The 20,443-nt window shown below is 47.7% G+C and overlaps 1 protein-coding gene across 4 annotated transcripts in view; it reads left to right on the top strand.

The window, feature by feature from the left end:
• Positions 1-1,485: 1,485 nt before the first annotated feature.
• Positions 1,486-20,443, top strand: part of TSPAN15L (tetraspanin 15 like) — a 34,722-nt gene continuing 15,764 nt past the window's right edge. The window contains exons 1-4 of one of the 4 annotated variants that reach the window (XM_040651574.2): positions 1,486-1,701; positions 1,812-2,030; positions 7,930-8,115; positions 18,157-18,231. In XM_040651574.2, the coding sequence (XP_040507508.1) occupies positions 1,944-2,030; positions 7,930-8,115; positions 18,157-18,231 (348 nt within the window). In that variant the 5' untranslated portion in view covers positions 1,486-1,701; positions 1,812-1,943. Of the gene's footprint in view, positions 2,031-4,773; positions 4,867-7,929; positions 8,116-18,156; positions 18,232-20,443 lie in introns of all 4 variants that reach the window. The other 3 variants (XM_040651579.2, XM_040651580.2, XM_040651578.2) reach the window with 3 other exon arrangements.

Here is a 20,443-nt window from a genome sequence, read left to right as displayed (position 1 = left end):
AGCACAGATTAACATTTCCACTTTAATTGCTGCCTGCCTGGGTAAATGCAGGCCAAGCTGTCATTCAAGCAATGCAATTGCACCGTGGAAAGTCTTTTCATTTGCTGGTGCATCTGTTAAATGCTTTCATCTACAGGAGGGGGACAGCAAAGCTGAGATGACTCTGCGTGGGGAAGGGCAACGTGTAAGGTGGGAGCTGATGGTTAAATATAGCTTGGGCTTACAGAACGCAGTGATTTAATTTGGAAGCTGGCAGCTTGGTGTACACACTGCCCAAGAAATAAGAATGGCTCCTGCATGCAGCTCGAGAGCCTCAGGCTTTAAAATGTCAAATAAAGCATTAGCCAAATGCCATTGGTTTAGGAATCTGGCATCAAGGTTTGCAGATGACACCAAGTTGTTAGAAAGGGTTTGTCTGTGTGAGGGTAGGAAAGTGCTACAGAGGGATCTGGATGGGCTGATCAATGGCTGAAGCCAATGGCCTCTTCTCCCACATAGCAACAATAAGAAGAAAGGTGATGGCCTCAGGTTGCGCCAGGGGAGGTTCAGGTTGGGTATTAGGAAATGCTTCTCCAAGAGAGTGGTGGAGCATTGGCACAGCTACACAGGGGGTGGTTGGGTCACTGTCCCCGGAGGTGTTCCAGAGCTGTGGGGATGTGGCACTGAGGGACGTGGGCAGTGGGCACGGTGGGATGGGTTGGGGATCTTAGACATCTTTTCCAACCTTGATTGTGTGATTCTATTCTATGATCCATCCCATCAGGAGAGACAACGCACCAACAAAGCCGGCCCACTCTGTCCCTGTGTAACAACCAATGCAAGCAGGACGATGAGCCAAAAGGACTGTGGTGTAAGCTCTTTAACTGTGCTGAATTGCTCTTCATCTCCTAAGAACTGATGTGAGAAACTCTACTACCATAGCTGGGTAAATATGGGGTCAAGCATTTGGGTGCAGCCCTGAGCCACTGCACTTCTCCAAATCTCTCTATAATTCTCCATTTCTCTCTGCAGGTGAGAAGCTGCACCACTGCTGCCTTCCCCACCAAGGGATGGGGCTTTTTTAAACACTTCCCAGGGCTGTGAACCACACAGTGGACAGCAATGCGTTTTTCTTTACTTCTCCAAACTGCAGCACAATGCAGAAATGAAGAGTTTTCCCTTTGCTGGGTGATCCCAAGTGCTTCCTAGAATCGAGGGAGCAAAATCACAGCGGTGGCTGCATTTCCCTTATCCTGTCCCAGCATTTCCCAGCTCCTCCAGCCTCACTTTTGCTCTCTTTGTTAAACATCAATTTTCTCTCCCATTTTCCTTTTTCACAGCCATGCTGATAGGAGACCCTTTCTGTATGGTCTCACGCTGCTGCTTTCCTGCTCCACACACCTTCTCTTCCGTTCTGTTTCCATGTTCCTACCCAGGCAGGTTCAGGCTCGAGGCGGAGCTGAGGCAGAGGCTCTGCCCCATCTGCAGCGGGCAAACACGGACTTTGTTCTTCAGCACCGAGCTCCAAACGATCACCTGGCGGAAGTCTGCCCCATTTCTGTTCCATTTGGAGCTGCCGCTCACCCTCCGCTGCTGCAGGACACTCCTGGCATCACTCCAGGATCACCCCCAGCTCTGCCACAGCACTCTGGGGATGCCAGGAGGCTCTGCCTGCAACACCGTTACCAATTTTCTGGAGACCTCCGCAGAACACCCACCGAAGTAAACCTTCCTGCACAGAGCCCCGCTGTTGATCTCGGCAACAAAAGCGAGCAGCAGGCGCAGCAAAGGGTTAACGCCGGCTGCTCGTGTTTCTGCCTTCCCTCTTTCAGGCTCGGTTCCTGCCAGGAGGAAGCAGTTCAAGTTGAAGGCTGGTGGTGCGCGTGGCGGCAGCGGGCGCATGTCTGCGCTCCCCAGCAGCCGGAGCAGGGAGGGTCTGGCAGGCAGCGAGCGGCCCCCCCGGGATGGCACAGGGCTCCGAGTGCCGGAACTCCCTCCTCTATTACTACAGCGTCAAGTTTGCTCTGTCCACCTATGCCACTCTCTTCTCGGTAGGTGCTCGGGTTGCTTTGCTGTTCTTCCTGGTGTTGTCCCCCCACGGTGCTACCCCCATGGGTTCAGTTTCATGTTCCAGTGTCCAAATTTCCTCCTTCCAGGCATCAAATCTCTACTATAAAACCTGGTGCTGTGCTGTGCGTGTCGCAGAGTCCCTCGTGCTTTGCACCAGCAGAAAAGAAAAGGGTTCCAGCTGCTCCATAGTGGGGGAAACTGCAGCTTTTGATGGGTTTGAGAGCGCCGTCCTCGGACCGCCCATCCCCAGAGCTGCTCCTGGAGTTGCCCTGTGGCAGCGAGCTGTGTTTCAAAGCACTCAGCAAACACAGATTTAACACTTTGATCACTCAAGGGCTCACCGGGCAGCAGTGCCTGTCGCGGCTGTTCCCTTCCCATGGCTCGGTAGGGATGGGGCTGGAGCAGCTGGCAGAACCCATTGGCGTGGATGTGGCAGCGGTGGTCATTTGGACCAGGCCGGTTATTTTAAGAGGAAAATTAACACTTGTTGTTAAGCAATTTCAAATCATTGAGGCAGATGTGGTCGGGGTGAGGCTTCCCCTGCACCTGGAAGGTGGAAGCACATGTTGAGGCCAGGGGAATCAGCAGGAAATTCCCCCACCCGAGCTCTGTACATCCCCAGATAACAAATTCGATGTGAGCTTGGCGCCTTCCCAGGGTTAACCTTGCATAATGCAGTCCATAGAATTTACAGATATTTCCTCCTGACAGCTAATTAATCATCTTTGCCCTGCGTACTTTTGCTGCCTGGGTGTGTGTAGCGGCATGCATGCCTAATTGTTTCAGTGTAATTGAATTCACAAATATCTCTGGTGTTCCCAGGCAGGTTGAAGAGTAAATGGGGTTGCAAGCAAAGCTTGAAAATGCCTCCCTTACCCCTTATTGATTTGTTTGTTCTCTCAGTGAGCTCATGGGAGGGCAGCTCTCACTCCTGGGATTGGTGAACCGCATCGTCTCACCTCCGAGTGTGAATGAGAAATTCATCTCCAGGCAAATCTGTCACCGGGGTTTTGTTTCCTGTGGGGATCTGAGGTTTTCTTTCCTGGAAATGCCTTGAAGCAGCCCTAAGGACGAGGAGGAGGTGCTGTTTTGTTTTAATTCCAAGCTGCCTGACCTTAGCTCTTGGCTGCGCTTTGCAAATGCAGATTAGTGAGGGGATGTGCAATGCCATGCACTGATGGGTGGATGCACAGTGAGACAGGGCAGTCTGTGGGGTACACAGCAGCATGTGGCTGGTCCAGTCTGCGAGCAAGAAGAGCCTCAATAATTCCTCATTAACTGAGAAATAGCTGCAAAAAGGTGGTTTGGAATGGCTCTGACCCAGCCTGCCTTTAACCAGGGGTGTGTGTGCTCACTGAGGACCCCGGGGTAGTCCCTGTGCTGTCTGTTGAATCCACACGGATCTCACGGCCTTTCCAGCCCCCTGACCCACTTCTGGAGATGCACGCAGTGCCTCTGTGTCCATCCAGCAGCTCTCCCATCTCATTAACCAGACGTGACAGGGCCGCGTTTCACTGCAGCCAAATGCACTCAGTAGTGATTACTGTGCAGACACGTCGTGTTGCTTTGAGTGAAGGCCTTGAAAACGTAGCACCTCCCATGGAGAAGCATTCAGAATAATTCACTGGGAAGGACTGAGGAGATCTGAGGGGGAGGTGATGTGGTTTTGTATCCAGCCTGCAGGGGATTGGCTCAACAAAGAGAAGAACACCACTGGGTCCTTTCCAGCCCTTTTCTGTAATGAAAGCAGATACGGATAGGTGGGAAAATCAGAAAAGGCATGTAGGATAACCCAGAGAGTGGCTTGAAACCGTGCATGGAGCCAATTGCCCAGAGGTTGGAGCACTGTGTGTTGGGCTGCGCTTCCTACAGAGCACCGCTGGCACCGCTGTGAGCCCATTACATTACCTCCCATTTCCCCCTTGAGGGTTTCATCATCTCCCAGAGCTGCTGCTGGACACCTGGTCTATGTTCCAGGAAAAGAAGTAAAATAAGTCTGCTACCCTGCAGGTAGCTCTGGTTTTTTATTTTCTCTGCACTGCGTCCACCAGGCATCGGATATTCATGCTTATGGGGTGAGAGGCAGAAGGTGTGTGACAGCCAGCATGCCACAGCCCTCCTGGCTGCTTTTATACCAGCAAATTTAATACCATTCATCGTCCTTGTTGCTTGTCAGAGATGGATTAGCTCTGTTTTCAATTTTATTTCAACCAGGAACGTTCTATTTTTTCATGTCTGAATGCGCTCAGCGCTCCCTCCCACCTCAGTAGGATGGGAAGAGTGGAAACAAAAAGTAAAACCTATAGGCTGAGATGAAAACAGTTTAATAGGACAGAAAAGGAAGGCAATTAATAAGCATCATGGTGTGTACCCACTATGTCCTCTCTCTCAAGCAGAGAAACTCGTACTTCTAATGGATGAGCTACTGCTCTGTACTGGTAAGAAGGAAGATAGATTCTCTTTGAGTTGCTGAACCTCTTGGGAATGTTTCTCCGCAGCCAACATGCAGATCCAGAGGGAGGAAGGGAGATTTCTTTGTGTTGTTGAAGCAGGACAGCCATGTCATCCACCTTTGGCTTCCCTCCATGTTTCCAGGCCATTGGTGCTAGTGAGTTGGGTGATGGGCACCTGAATCTTGGGATGACTGCTCGTTGACCAGGTCAGCATCACACATCACCTCCAGAATAGCTAATTCCCTCTGGTACCAGGTACCTTTCTCCACAGATGTCCATTTGCTTGGGAAACATACCAGATCTTCCTTGAAGGGATGGATCTCCCTCCTTCGTGGCTGACAAGAGTTGCCCCCATAGCGTGAAGGTTTGTGACCCTTTTCCAGTCTCTTTATCTGGCCAGTTCAGGTCAGCTGTCCTGGTTCTGTCCCCTCAGCCCCTATCCCCACTGTCACATCACAAGAATATGAGAAGTTCTTTGGCTAGCAAAAGCACTGCTCAGCAATGACTAAAACATCAGCGTGTTATCAACGCTGTCCTCATCCTATATCCAAAACGCAACACTATGCAATCTACTAAGAAGAAAATTAACCCTACTCCAGCCAAAACTAGGACACACTACCTGTCTGCCTGGGCTTGAGGCCATTGTTGTGGTGACTGAATGAGGAGAAATTACTGCCTGGCATTAGCACTGACTCATCTAATTAATGCTGTTCACCCTGGGGTGAGCCATGCCTGCTGCTTGGCCCCTGGCAGGCTTCGAAGTTGCTCTACTTTGGCAGAAATTCTGGCCTCAGAATCCCCCTGCTCTTTTCTTTTTTTGCCATCAGGTAGAGCACTGTGTTTCCCCACAGTGGCGGTTTGATCCCACAGTTATTATGCAGAAATGGGATAATCATCCTCTCATTAGACAGTAAGTGAAGGTTTGCTTTTTCTCTTGGATGCATCGCAGAGCGCTCATTATGAGCAGCTGCTGGCTACTTCGGAGTTTGCACTGCATTAAGGTGATCACTGGGCAATTGGTGTGTAACTACAGAGGATTTACTGGCAGACTTCATTATGTACCTTACCACGTCATTGAGCGTGTGTGGTAGACAGCAGTTGTGATGCCAGGAATCAGAAATATCTGCGCTGGCTGAATTCATATGGCAAAAACAACCCCAAGATGAGCCCAGTGATGGAAACCAGAGCAGCCAGGCTTTGCAAGGGGCGGTGCAATCTCTGCCTGCTGTTTTCAGTGCTCTCCTTCAGCTCATGATCTCATTTATGAAGTGTGTGGTGCTGCACAGGTCCTAGCAAAGGCTTTGACACTGCCAATTTGCTCCATAATCCACTGTTTCTCAGTAGAAACACTGCTTTTCAGGGAAATTTTTTTTCCCCAGCTGTTTTTCATCAAAATCCCTTTGCTACTCTTCAGTCCCCTCTTGCCCTTAGGGCATCGATCCCCTCTTATCCTTAGGAAACTCCTTATATTCTCATCTCCACTGTTATTTCCTTGCAATCTCCCATTGCTGGGGAGGTTCTGGTTTATCCATTCCCTTCCTCAGGGTGTACATTGCTCTCTGAAGTGCCTTCTCATACCTGAAAGTGCTTTGAGTGGCAACAACTCATTTTATTTCTAACTAGAAGGTTCAGCCTGCAGTGGCAACCCTTAGCAGAGCAGGTTGCAGAGTGCTGGGAGACTTCATAAACCAGGAGCTGAGCAGAGAGAGATGAGAAATTCAAGCAGAGCAGCTGAGTATTTGCTAATTTTGGTTCTTTCAGTTCACTTGTTAGTGTTGGGTAAGGGAAAATTTGGAGGTGTGTGCACAGGGCTGTCTGAGGCCATGGTGATGCTGGGAGGAAGGACTCCTGTATGTCCCATGCTTGAAGTGTTTCGAGGAGCAGTTCAGCCCTGGGAAGGCTGTTGTTAAGCAGTGCATCCTCAAAACCCTCCTTGGTTTCTCTCCCTTGGTAGAAGGTGAAGTCTGTGTTCGAGTGCCCACCCCTCAGCCCCACTCCTGGGTTTCTTTTATATCTTTTCCATGGTCTCTTCCCTAATTTGCATCACAGATCATTAATTAAAGAGGAGAAAGTGTTTCTGATTGGCATGCTGGAGGAACAGTGGAGATTACGAGCATGGTGTGCACATCCAACTCCTGGGACACTGTGTAAGAGAGAAGCATTACATCAAGCCTAATCCCAGTGTGCCAAGCTGGTGCTTAAACTAAAGGATAAAGAAGAAAATGAATGAAAAGCCTGTTATCAGGAATAGACCCACCTATTTAGTTTCAAACAGCTGAACAATCTGCAAATATCACAGATCTAGACTTGACTTTCTGGGAGATTTCAGTTTCTCTGTAAGCGAGATGTAGCGTGGAAGTAGACGGTGATGGGTGAACATAAACTGAGCACAGTAACTCCACAAATAGAGCCCGACCAGAGTAGGGAAGAAAATAAATCATTCCTCCAAAAGGACTCTGCAGGAAAATTAAGGATTGAATTGACAACATGAATTAACCTGAAGGGTTTGAATGAACTCGGTAAGGAGAAATGGAGCCTCTTGGAAAGGCAAAGTAATGGAAAAGGAGTGAGAAAAGGAGGTTTTCTCCTCTTTGAGCTGAAGCTTTCCTGCAGTATTTTCCCACTGAGATTCAGGGTGGGGGAGCTGCAGAAAGCAGCAGGAAAATCACTTGGGATGCTCCTTGCTTTCCTCTCTGACCTTTCCAGGAGTCAGCTTGGTGCTGGTCGTGCTGGGAATGGCTTCTGACAGCACCGAGCACTTGGAATCTCCGTGTTGGCTTTCATCTGCAGGAGCCAGAGGGATGAAAGAGCCCTTTTCAGAGCCCTGTTTTATCCTGGCACCCTTGGAGTCTCTTTTTCAATTAGGGCTGTTTTATTGAGGAGGGAGAGAGGGGAGAAAGACAGTCATAAATAATCCGTTGCTGCATTTGATGATGTCTTGCATCCATGGCACAGAGACCGAGTGTCTTGCTGTGGGTTTTGGTGCAAGGTGGTGCTCAAGGGAGGTGCCAGAAAGGAATGAGTAATTTGGGGGACTGGTAAGTCTAAGGGTGGGAGTTTGGGAGGTTGGGCTGGCAGTATTGGTATAGACAGCCCAGAGTTTGTAAACCCAGGGCAAAGGTCAGCTTGAGCAACCAGAAGGACTGAGTGAGATGGAGAGAGAAAAAACCTTGCAAAAGGCAGATCCCTTGTGAGGACAATGTAGGGCCACCATGGAGAGAGATGGAGCCCTGATGGAACCCCATTTTCTATCAATCACCCTTTGGGTCCAACCCCTCAGCCAATTGTTTGCCCATCACATTATGTCTTTGTCTAGCAGTGCACTGGACATTTTTTCCCTCTGGGACCTCTTCCACCTTCACCTTTTCCTCAAAGTTTCTGATTTCTCCCTTTGGCATCTGATGCACATCTCACGCTTTCCTCATAGATCATCGGCCTCGTGATCCTGTGCATTGGGATTTATGCTGAAGTGGAGAGGCAGAAGCACAAAACCCTGGAAGGGATGTTCCTTGCTCCAGCCATCATCCTGCTTCTGCTGGGCTTCACCATGTTCAGCGTCTCCTTCGTCGGCATGGTGGGGAGCCTCAGGGACAACCGGACACTTCTGAAGATAGTAAGGCTGGTGCTGCTGCCGGGTTGGTCTGGGTGGTTTCAAGGAGGAAAATTAACGTATCCTAATGAGTCACTACCATGAATTACAGTAAGGGTGTGCCCCGCGATGTTTTTAGCTCAGCCATGAAGCCAGTGGACGGTAATGGGGAGAAGTTATATGTACAAATTGCAGAGCTGGCAGCCAGTTATCCACATCTTTGGGGAGCTGCTGCCTTCCTCCTGGGGCAGCAAGGATGCCAAAAGAATCATAGAATGGCTTGGATTGGAAGGGACTCCAAGGATCATCAAGTTCGAACCCCCTTGCCAGAGGCAGGGTCACCAACCTCCAGATCTGGTACTAGATCCCAGCAAGGAGCTTGAGGCTGCAGGGTTTATAATCTAGGTTATAAGCAAATGCCTGCAAATGGGGATGTAGCTCCTCCATCATGCTCAACCCAGGCTGGCGTCCACTGACAAACTCGATGACAGCTCAGTTGGTTTTTCAGCTGTGACCAATGCTCTCTCAGTGAGGAAGATGCTTTTGGATGAATATTCTTTGCTGGTCTACAGAGCCTTCCTGCTGGTGTGTGTGTGCCTTGCATGCTAATAGCCCACATAACAGCTTCCTCTCCCACTGATTTGAGCTGATTCGCTTATTAAAATCAAACACTGGGAAGCTAGCACTCCCTTCCACTGGCTTGCAATATTGCTTTTAAAAATTGCTCAGCATTTGCATCTCAAATTAATATAGATGATGGCCCAGATCGGGAAGCCCATATTGTCTTTGCTCCTGTGTTACTGGCTGAAAATATCATTGCTTTCCAATATATCTTGTTTCATGCCACGTGTGGTCGGTGGTTGGTTGTACTGCATTTAGGAAGGGGGGTGGGATTGAAGCTGCTCTCTACTGCAGTGTGATATCACATGCTCTGTTGGAGAGCTCTGAATAAGTCACCTTCTGACCCTGTGTTTGGAGGAGTCTCTAAATTAGTGGCCAGATCAGTCCTGTCCAGGTGTTTAAATTGCAGTATTTAAATAGCCCTGATAGCTTGCTTGCTAAAAATAATAATGACTTTTAATTAATTCCCTATCAAATTAATTTTATCTTTCTTTGTGAATTCCAAGTTATCCCGGTGGGCATTTGCCTGGGCTGAGTTATATCTCTAGAACATAACCCTCTTTTTGCTATCCACCCAAACAACAGGAAAAGCTCTGTGTTTCTTTATGACATAAACCCAGATGACATTTTTCTGCCAAAGCTGAAGTTCTGTTGCTTGTCAAGAACATTACATCTTCTTTTTTCCTCCATCTCACTTTTAAGCTACATGGCATTGTGTTCATCCTATCGAGGATTATTCCAAAGAAGGATAATTACTTCAAATTTCTGATAATATTTTCCTTTCTCTGCTAATACTTCCTTAGGTTTCACAGCTAATGCTCTTTTTCTTTGGCTGACTTTAGAAGTGGGAAATTGACACATCAGAGGGTAGGAACTGTCATCCTTGTAGCAACCCGGGCCAACAGAAACCCAAGCTCATTAACTGCATTTCACAGCTTGTCAGTCAAATCAATTCTGTAGTGGCACAGCTGAGAAAAAAATAATCCTGCCCGTTTGGGTTGCTTTTGTTTCCCTTTAGATATAACCAGCTTCACGCCTGCTGTGTGGAATAAATAAAGCAATGCATGTGCAACTTATCAAGCACAACAACCCTTGCAGCTCTTTTGGCTAAGGTGTAAGAAAGGGGATGTTGACTTCATGTGTTGAAATACATTATGATTTTGGTTTTTTTAGGGTTACTCAAGGCTCCTTGGTCACTTGTAGTTGGCTGCAGAGTGGCACAAATGGCCCAACATCACGTTAATGATCCCTTTTCTAGCAGCCTATAGGGGAAATGATATTTCTGATAATGAATCAAACCTAGTTCCCTGTCTTTGAGCTGAAACGCTGTTTCCTCTACAGATATACTCAGCTTCATGGGCATCAGCACAAAGAAGATAATGTGACAACAGCCTTTCCCAGTGGAGGTGCACTTTATCCCAGCAGAAGTGCTTCATACCATTAGCTTACAACAGTTCCCTAGTGAGACTGGGCAGACCATTGATGCTAGCATGGTTTTATGGCACTGAATTCCTTAATGCCTTTTTGTGCTTTCACCAGCTCATATCAGCAAAAGCATGTTAGCCAGCCCTGGAACTCTCCATTGTTTTTATGTTGGAATTGTGTATCAGTGTTTCTACCTATCAATCAGGAGTGCTCAGGCCATGAATCTGTAGGAAGTTTCCAGCTGATGGATTTGGAAGGGCTCCTTGCAATTCTTCCTCAGTTGCATCAGAGGGGACATCGCCTCCCATGCACCAACCCATTCAGGGTCACTTTCCTTTAGCAGGAATGATTTCACACCATTTTTCTTAAAAATTTCTCCAGGTAGAGTCTTGAAAAGACATTATTCCTTAGTAAACTTTGCAGTCAATTGACATTGGGTGGGAATTTGATGATGAAGGGATCACAGAGAAGGGAGCTCAAACCTGAGTTCCAAAAGCAGGCTCAGGGCAGACCCTGGAGAATGTACAATAAGACAGAACAAAATTGTGTGTATTGATGTTTATGGAAACTCAGTGCACAACCCCCAAATAGATCACACATAGAGATGTACTGTAGCTGGCTTGAACACATGTATCTGCCATTTTCTGGGGCCATATGCTCACAGTGATGAGCAAAAAAATTGCTCTGAACTTAAAATCACTGATAAAAATTGAATTGCCTCTTCATCTAAAAATATGTCTTGCTCATTCAGGGAACAGTAAGTTCTTCTCTATTTAGGAGAAAATATTTCTGTGCCCCAGAGAAGCCCATCAGCTAGCACCTGAACAGAAACACTGACGCACAATTCCAACGTCAGCACCATGGAGACATCCAGGGTTGGCCAACATGTTGGGAAGACTTGCACTTAAAAGTGGGTAAGGAGCTGCTTCTTGGGCATCAAGTTGTCATTTGCTGTTCCAGGCTCAAATAATCAAAAACTATCTGATAAAGACAGCCTGCCTCTGTTCTCAGGAAGTTCAGAATGGTTTAGCAAATTGATTCTACAATCAGTATTACTCTTGCTCAAGTGGATGGCTGTGGGGAGCTGGGTTGGTTTGGTGTAAGATCTGGAAATGCCATGGCACAGGCTGCTCCGTGCATCTCTTGCACTGGGATAAGCCCACCTTCTGCAGACTTGCATTTGTTGTATGCAAAGCAAGAGAGAAACAGAAGCTGAAGTAGGAACAGAAATCCAACTTGCCTCCCTTCTTTTTGGTAAGCCTTTTGGGTCTCTCTTTTTCTGCCTTCAGTGTGTTAGCCCACACTGATCACACAGGGCAGGATTTGACTTTGGGTCTGCAGCAAGAGATCAGCTGCTGTGCTCACTCTTCTGCAAGTTATATGTGTGTGTGTATATATATGTATAAATACACATTTATTTATTGATCTATATGCTCTTTCCAAGTGTAAGCAGTGCCAAGATGTGAAAAGCAAACAGGCGACTGCTAGCAGCTTTGACTTTTATTTAATTTGCTTATTTTTTCCTCGTTACTTTTCCTCTGAGGCCATGACACGACTTCCAAAGCAGGGCTTGGAGTGTGCCTTTTCCCTCTACCGCTTCTGATTGCACATGTAAATAGAGAGATTAAATGCTAGCAAATGTTGCCTTTTCAGGATTGGAGAGGGGAGCAAATTTGGAGAGGGGAGCGAACTTTGGGGAAGTGGATGGCAATCACAGAGCTATTGTGTAGGTGGAGAATTGTCCTCCCAGCAAGACAAATTCCCCCTTGAAGACAGTCAGATACTACAGTGATTTGAAGCTTTGTGGCCCTCACTGTTTCTGAACAAAAGCAATCAGAGGGGCACGTGTGTGAAGGAGCACTTTGAGGTCTGAGCGGGACTGAGCAGCTGGTTTTGTTCCCAAGCAGATGGAAAAAAAGAGCAAAAATGACACAGAAAACCTCTGTTACAGCGGAGCCCTGCAGAGCATCCCTCTGCCACATTGCCAGCACTAATTCATTACCCACAGCAGCCACTTCAACAAGCTTTAAGGCAGCAGCTGTAAAAACATCAGTGAGTGGCAACTTCCACTTGGTTTTTTCCACATCTGGAAGCACTACGTAAAACAATTTAAAAGAAGTAGTGCTTGTGGGTACACTGCTTGCACTCCAGCCCCTCATATACTTGATTCAGGCTAACTCCACTTGGTTCCATGGTTCTCAGTTGGGGCTAAAGCATTTGCATGAGGTACCCTGCTCAGCGATTAACCATGGGATGCTCAGCTCCAGGCCAGCAAAAAGAAGCAGTCCCTTGAATATCTGCTATAAAGAAAGACTCCTGAGGCAGAGGACTGCGAACAGGCACTATTATCCCTGTGCTATGCTGGGTTAGGTTTGGGGTTTAGGAGTAGGGTTAGAGTTAGGGGTTAAGGTTACATTTGGGATTAGGGTTAGGATTGGAGTTGGGGTTAGGGTTAAGGTTAGGGTTGGGATTAGGGCTACAGCTTAGGGATAGGGTTTAGGGCTAGGGTTGGGGTTTAGGGTCTAGGGTTTAAGGCTAGGGTTTGGGGCTAGGGTTGGTTTTGGGGTTAGGGTTAGGGAGTGGACAAGGCAAAAGGTTTGTCCCTTCTGCCTTGGCCATGGTAAGAGACCCTGCTGCTTGGTTTGTCCCATTGAATGCTGTTCCAAGCAGGGCTGATGCAGATTTCGGAGAAATGGCTGCAAATTTTGGTTGCAAAAGATGAAGGTTTGGGGGCTCAGGTGCACCTCGTCAAAACTACTGTGAATTTCTAATTGCAACACATAATAACCAATAGAGCGATGCAGTCACTGGGGTGCAGCTCTGTTGGTCCTGGCAGTGCACCGTGTGGGGTATTAAACACCACATTCAGTGGAAGATTGGATAAGTAAATGCTCCTTCTGGTTGCAGCATTACATGAGAAATGCTGCCACACAACTGCATCCAGTGTTGTAGCTGCTAGTGCAAGCAGGTCACCAGGACTTTGTCCTCCTCCTTTCTCTCCCTGTAGCTTGAAGGTTAACTGGAGCATGCCTTGTGCAAATCATCACTGCAATCTGCTATTGCTCTTCGCAGCCTAGGGTCTGTCTTTGCTTCCTAGGGTCCAAAGCTTGCTGCTCCTCGGGATGCAGTCTTCTCATCAGCAGCGAAGAGCTTCCTCTGGATACCTCAATATCAGCAGCTTTCAGTGGTGTTGGTCAAAACCCCCAAAAGGCAATTCCTGGTAATCCGCACACAAATAGAGTCCACTGGAGAAAGTAATGGAAGAAATTCTTTCCCACAGAGGTGGGAATTCTTTGGGGATCTACATACATTTCTTTTCCTCACTAAACCCACTGATTATACAGTGCTCTGATTAGAGGCTCTCTAAACAAAACCACCACTTGCTTGATTTTTCTGCTTCGCTGCATAGGGGGTGGGGATAAATGAGTGAGCCTGAGGTTTGCATAGCAGCGAGCAGTCAGGATTTTGGGGGAGCTGAGCCCATTGCCAGCTCTGGAGCAAATGCTTGGGGTGAAAGGAGCACAGCCTGGATGAGATGAGGTGGGACAGGACTTGGGGCTGAGCTCCTCCGTGATTTGGGTTCATCTGCTGCACTCTCAGCAGTGGGGCAGATCTGCAAAACATTCCAACACAACAATCCCAGAAAAATATATAGTCAGAAGAAGCTTTGCAAGGGCCTTCCAGCCTTCTTAATTAGTTCTCCTTCAAATCCTTTTTTTTTTTTTTTTTTTTTTTTTTTGCATTATCATTATTACAATCATTATCATTTCATTTGACTGAGACAAAACAGGAACCCCAGGGCAGCAAGAGGAACTTTCTGCAGGCAATAGTGTCTAATCTCCTTCTTTAAGGGTTAGTCACCACTTGATTGGGGCTCCTTAATCACTGTGATGTGCTTTCAATGGGGATTTGCTTGGCCCAGGTTTGACTCCGGGGGAAATGAGGGAGCTGGAGCCTTGCAGGAGTGAATGATTCCTTTGCCACACTGATTATTTCCACTTTCACATTCAATTTCTTGCTGTGTCTCCATTCGCAGTCATTCTAGGAGTGGTTCAGGATGGTTTTGCAAGCAACAAAAAGCATACTTTATTCCTTCCAAGGCTCTTATGTTGAGTATCACCAGCAGACTCCTAGCATGTTGCATTCTTTTGCTCTCATCCCTGTATCAGATGCTGCAATAACAGCAGCCCTTCTTTGCAGTGAGTTAGTGGGGTTTCATAGAACCCTCCTTTTGTGTGTTTCTGGGGGGGCATGAGTTTGTTGTAGCTCTGCCTGGTGCACTGCAGCATCTGTCTTGGTCTCAGGATGGGAATGGAGGGTCATAGAATCATAGAATGGCCTTGGGTTGAAAAGCACCACAATGATCATCTGGTTTCAACCCCCTGCTATGTGCAGGGTCACCAACCAGCAGACCAGGCTGCCCAGAGCCACATCCAGCCTGGCCTTGAATGCCTCCAGGGATGGGGCATCCACAACCTCCTTGAGCAGCCTGTTCCAGTTCCAGGTCGCAGGACTTTTACCAAGATGAAGGTGATGGCAATCTGGTAGAGGCTGAAAGTCTGTAAAAACCCAAATGAGGGGAAGAAATGCTTTTCTGGTAGGTGTGGGAAGCAGAGAGGGACACATTTGATCTTCAGAACTGGAATCTATAGGATGGGATGCAGGCAGGGCTGCATATCTGTTGGACCACGCTGTATGCCTGGGGCTCTTGGGTCATCCCAGACAATTATTTACAAGGCTGCCAGCCCTCTGGGAGTTGAAAACAGGTTTCTTGGTTTTTCAGATGATGAAGCATAAAGGAAATGTGTATTTTGATTCAAAGCTTGGCAAATGCATGTGTGAAGCCCAGTGAAGTGGATGGGTAGAGGGGCAGGAGAGGCAAATTGCATGTCCTGTAAGTAAAACACCACAGTTTGCATGAAGCAGCATCCCGGGCACCACAGTGACAGAGGGGGTTATTGCTGTTTTCCTATAGAAGAAGGTGCTCTGCAAAGTTTCAGAAGGAATGACCAGTTCCCTCTCCAGATATCCAAAACCAAAGCGTTGCTTTGCTGCACACTCCTGTGTGTGTAAATATATGGCTCCAGGATCTCCCTCCCATCCTTGTGGCTGCGTCCTTTCCCCTCCACATCCCTGGCAAACAGAGCATCCCTCTACCATCCCAAATGCCATTCGTGTCACACTCGGGCTCAGCAGGTTTGAGCCTCTCGTGGCCATGAGAGTGCTGAGGGCTCAGCAGCACAGAGCAGTGCTGCCTCCATCCACAGCTGCAGGCACTTTGCATAGGCTGGCTCCCAAATAAACCCCTTGGTGGCTCACTCATCCCTGTGCATCCAACCTTCCAGAAATACCCACCCACTCCCTGACCCACAGCCATCCCTTCTGCCTCGGTGTGGGTGTGTTTAAGCTGCAAATTGGAGATGGCTGCGTGATGCCCGTGCTCTGGAAATGAAACACTTTCAGGTTTGCACTCCTCTATCAATCCATCCCACACCTAGAAGTGTGGTGCTTGCTGTGCACCAACCAAGGATTTCAGGTGATCTTTAAGCTCCTGGGAGAGCAACCTTTGCAGCAAAACATCCCACCTGACATACAGAGATGGCAGAAGGAGCACTTAGAGGCTACCTGGGAAGGCACAGCTCGGGGTGTATGCAAAGCAATGAGCTCGTTAAAGGCAGCTGACTGCAGCAAGTGTTAATTTAATGACAACTGAGAATCTTTTCCCTTTGCCAGACATCTTGAGCAAGATAAATTGGCAGCTGAGGGCTTTTTTAGGGCTATTTTCTCTCCGTGAAGCGTTTTACTTCACACTCTGCAGCCCCTCAGCATGCTGCTTTTGCTTTGTAATTCTTTTTTTTTCCCACTTATTTTATGATTTATTTTTTTTTTCCAGCTTGCTGCAAACCTACAGCAACTCAGGGCAGGATTAGATGCTGCTTAGGGTGGGGTTTTCCTCTGTCCCTGTGCTGCTGGAGACTTTTTAAGGCAAATAAAATGCTGTTCTATTCATGCCTGTTCTGGCAGGAAGCAAAGGCTGCGATGCGTTTGTGAAAGGGATGATTGCAGACATTGACAATGTTTTTGCTCCTACACACGTGTTCCTCTTACTGATGGTTGCTGCAGTCCTTGGGAAAGCAACAACAAAGCAACAACAAAAGGCACTTTCTGCTTTGTCAGTGCAGTCAGTGAAGGGTCTGCCTGTTCCATTCAGCCATTGCTTGGTTTTCACTCAGGCTGAACGTGTGCAAGGCTGGAGATGGGGCTTGTGGCTGCATTCCTTGCCAACCTTCTGTACATGATAAGGGAAATGTTGGTCTTTCTGGAGGTAAAGTGACACACTGCATGGTGTCCAGGGGCAGCTGGGCATCACTTGCATGACACCCCAGGTTTGCACTTTGCCTCTTGGAAGGAATGGCAGTCAGCCTCTGCCAGCTTCTCCCTTTCTGCATCTGTCTTTCCAACACAGAACTTGCACTTTTCATTCATTTTCATCCATTCCCCCTCTGCTCTCATGGAAGCAAAGGGCTTTAATAGCTGTGAACTTTCATTTGAAAGCAATAATTTTTCTAAGCAGCCAGGTACAGCTGACATCCCATGGACTTATGCAAAATATAGCCACGTTTGTCTATAAAGCAGGCAGGACTCCTGGATATGAAATATTAGCCTTGATTTCAATATGCACGGAGCAGGCTGGATTACATTGTGTATGAATCTTGCTTTTTATGCCTTGACTTGACAAGCTGTGCAGCAGAAACACAGACCACAAGAAGGAAGTAGAGTGGGAGACAAAGTAGAGTGGGAGAGTGCAGCGAGCAATGGCCAAAACACGGGGAAGACTCAACCACACCACCCTGGGCTTCCTGCTGAATCACATTCCTTTTACATCGGGTTTGATGCATGCTGTGCTGTCTCTGACTATGGGATAATGGGTGTTTGGTTACGGGACTCCCTGCCTAATTAAACTTGGCCCATTAGGAGCTGATTTAGCTGATGGGAAAAGCGGTGCTGCTTCTCCAGTGGGACTGCGCTGGTTGGCTGTTAGCAAACAAGCACGGTGCACAGCTCAGCCAGGGGTGGCTAATGAGAGCCCTGCAGTTTGAGGTTTGCAAACCAAGCAGGGTGCTGCTGCAGGGCTGCTTTACTCTCATTGGGCTTGGGAAATAATTTCTGGGCACACAGATCGGTGCAATGCCTGCTTTGTAACGAGGCTCTGCTAATAAACCAGAGGCCAAAGTGAATATCATGGTAATAATTTACTTCCACTCGCTTTATTTTTTATTTTTTTTCCATTTTTGTTTGGATTTTTAGCTGGTTACCATGGTAACTTTCCACCTTCCTTTTACTGGTGAGTCTCCAAAGCAGCAGAGGAAGGTATTGTTGGGGAGATCGATGCATGTGAGCCAAGCAGTGCTTTGCTGTCCGTCCTCTGCAAAGCTGGGCGCAATCCCAGATGGGATCTCTCACATAGGACAGAGGCTTTAGGAATGTGGGCTGCAGGAAACCTCCCAGCTGAAGCTGTTTGCTTCGTCAGAACACCAATTTCCAGATCAGGTTTTTTTTGCCACCATCAGAGATGTGAGTTACTGCCCTGCTCTGGGGATGGAGAACTTTCCATTGGATGCCTGGCTTGGAAACATCAATGTTCAGCCGAGGACTGGCATCCCAGCATAATAGGTGCTGGCATTTCTCTGCACACCTATATCCTCCCAGAGGAAATACTTTCTTCCACTGCATCCATTTTGCCTGTTTCCCCACACAGAATTTAGCCATCCAAATTGCATTTGGTTTCTTTTTTGATCTATCCTTCCTTCCTGCCATTCATTCTACCCGGGAGCAAATTTAGGACTGATATCTTTGGAGGAGATTTGGAGCTCTCTGGGGAGATAGTAATGAAATGATCTGATTTCTAAGTGTCTCTGAGCATCTCTTGGTTTCCAGGTCTCCCTCATCACAGCTAACTGCTGGCAGCTGACGCAGCCTGGCTTGCAGCAGGGCTAATCCTTTTCTGTCTCTATCCAGTTCTTTTGGGTCCTTCTGGTGATCTTCATCACGGAGCTGCTGCTGATATTCATTGAAATCATCTTTGAAAACAAGGTGAGTGCCATCAGGAGGCTGGAGGAGCTGCTCTTTGGCTTAGCACAGTGGCAAGCTGCAGCCCTATGCATGCTGGGGGGAGGTTTCCTTCTCACCTTGTCTATATGTCTGTCAATGAGCTGAGAATGGAAGATGTTGGGTGTTCTTGCTCTTCTCAGGCTGCACCTTGCACTCCAGAGCTCCCATGCAGTTTTCCAGCCAAAAACTTTTGTGCTTCTCATTAAGCTCCTTGTCTCAATTACATTAACTGCTGGCTTGCATGTGCAAGGACAGGTTTGAGTTATAGCTGAACCAGCAAGACTGGTAAATACTTGCAATGGAAGTATTCCTGGCTGCCCACCATCTGCTGAAGAAAGCACACCGTATTTGGTTTTATTTTACCACTGCAATCAATCATATGATTAAATATCAAATCCTCTGCTGGATGGAGGGATGTGCAGCCAGGAGAACATCTGAAATGTGTGCGTAAGGGCTCTAATCATCAATTCACTTTTGCACAGATAAATTGATGCAAAAAGAGCCCTGCAAAGGCTGATGGGCTGGGGTTGGGTTTAGGATTCAGACACTTGGTGAGACCCAGAGTGGAAGGAAAGGAGGATGGATGCTGCAGCCAACTCTGCCCAGCAGCTTGCCAGAGCTCTCCAACCTCCAATCCTGGGGAGCTGTCAGGGCATCAGTGGGGAGATGTGATTCTATAAGGAAAATCAGAGCACTCGAGTCCTTCCCACGTAAAGGAAATCAATATGTGCTGGCACGGCACGTGGTGGCTGTATTTTCATAGAGAATGGTGCAAAATCGCTGACTTTGCTCCTTCTCTCCACCTCTGTCCCCCTGTACTGATGCTCAGCACTGCCCTGTGCAGCAGGAGAGGGGATCACAGCTTTGCAGGAAAACTCAGGGGATGAATCAAACCATTAGTGCATAAATCATCCCTTAATTTAAATCTAATGTGCAACATCAAAACCTGGTTGGAAATCAAACAGCGGGGCAGAGAGAAAAGAGACCCAACAAGTGATGAACCCACTCGACCTCAAATTGGGAGGAGGCACAGATCTGCATTTGGAGCAATGCTTGTCAAGCTAGTCAAGGAGATTTGATTGGGTTTTGTATTAAATAAGTAGGGGGAGAGGTGATGAGGAGTGAGCACATCGACCTTGCACTGCTGAGTACTGAAATGCACTCTGTTGATATGCAGATGATTTGGGGGATTATTGGAGATAACACATTTGGTGAGCAGAGGGTTCCCTGCAGCACTTGGAGCTGAGATCTCATTCGGGATGCTGACCCCATCCTGCGATCGTATGGGAGGATGATGGGATTGCAGGGTGAGCCCATCTGGGGAGGAAGGAAGCAGGGAGCAGCAGAACCCGGGCATTGCCTGTTGTGTTGGGAACAGCACAGAGCAGTGTTTGGATCAGTGTTCACAGGAGTGGTTTCTGAAAGGCTTTCTCAGTTCCTCTTCCTGATCCCTCACTGTCGGCAGGCTTTGTTTCCCACTCTGACATGCCTTCATTTTCTTCTTTTTTCTTCTTTTCTCCATCTTCATCTCCCTTCTCCCAGTTCTCCCAACCCCTAATTTTCATGTCAGAGTGAATTATGAATAACTTTTTTTTTTTTTTTTCTCCTCTCATCCCTCTCTTCTAACTCAGAAAACGTTCTTTTCCTCCATTAGCATTTCTGCCTGGCCCTTTTTCAGGAGCAAAGTGGCAAACCCACGCCAGGCTTGGCATAGCACATTTGGAGGCTCTGCTCCCAGCTCACAGATAATCTCCCCGTGCATCTGTGAAATGCATTTTCCATTTGGTTAGCCTTTAATTTGAAGCATCAAAGCTCCCTCAGAGATGCATATGCAGCTCACAGAGCATCGCTGCTCCATGAGCGTGGCTGCATCACTGGGAGATTTGTTGGGATTGGTGGTGGTTGAGGGCTCTGCTGAGGTCTCTGCTCCCACGTGCAGCTCACCTGGGGGTGGTGTTGGCTATCAGAGGCTGCTTTGCCTCTTCCAGCTGCAGAACACCCCCTGCCAGGGGTTAAAACTACGTCAGATGATGGGGTTGGAGGTCTGTAGGGAGCTGTCAAGAAGTTGTCACCCTAATAATTCAATTGAATATGCAGTGCATAGGAAAACTCAGGTGGGTGAAGGATGATGGGTCTGCAGCGTGCAGAGATGCTGCTAAGAGAGCTCAAAAATGATGAGTTATGCCCCAAAAAC

This window comes from Gallus gallus, chromosome 22 (genome assembly GCF_016699485.2).
Source record: "Gallus gallus isolate bGalGal1 chromosome 22, bGalGal1.mat.broiler.GRCg7b, whole genome shotgun sequence".
In the NCBI taxonomy this organism is placed as follows: Eukaryota; Metazoa; Chordata; class Aves; order Galliformes; family Phasianidae; genus Gallus; species Gallus gallus.
Note: the sequence above shows the minus strand (reverse complement) of the source record. Positions and strands in the feature narration are given on the sequence as shown.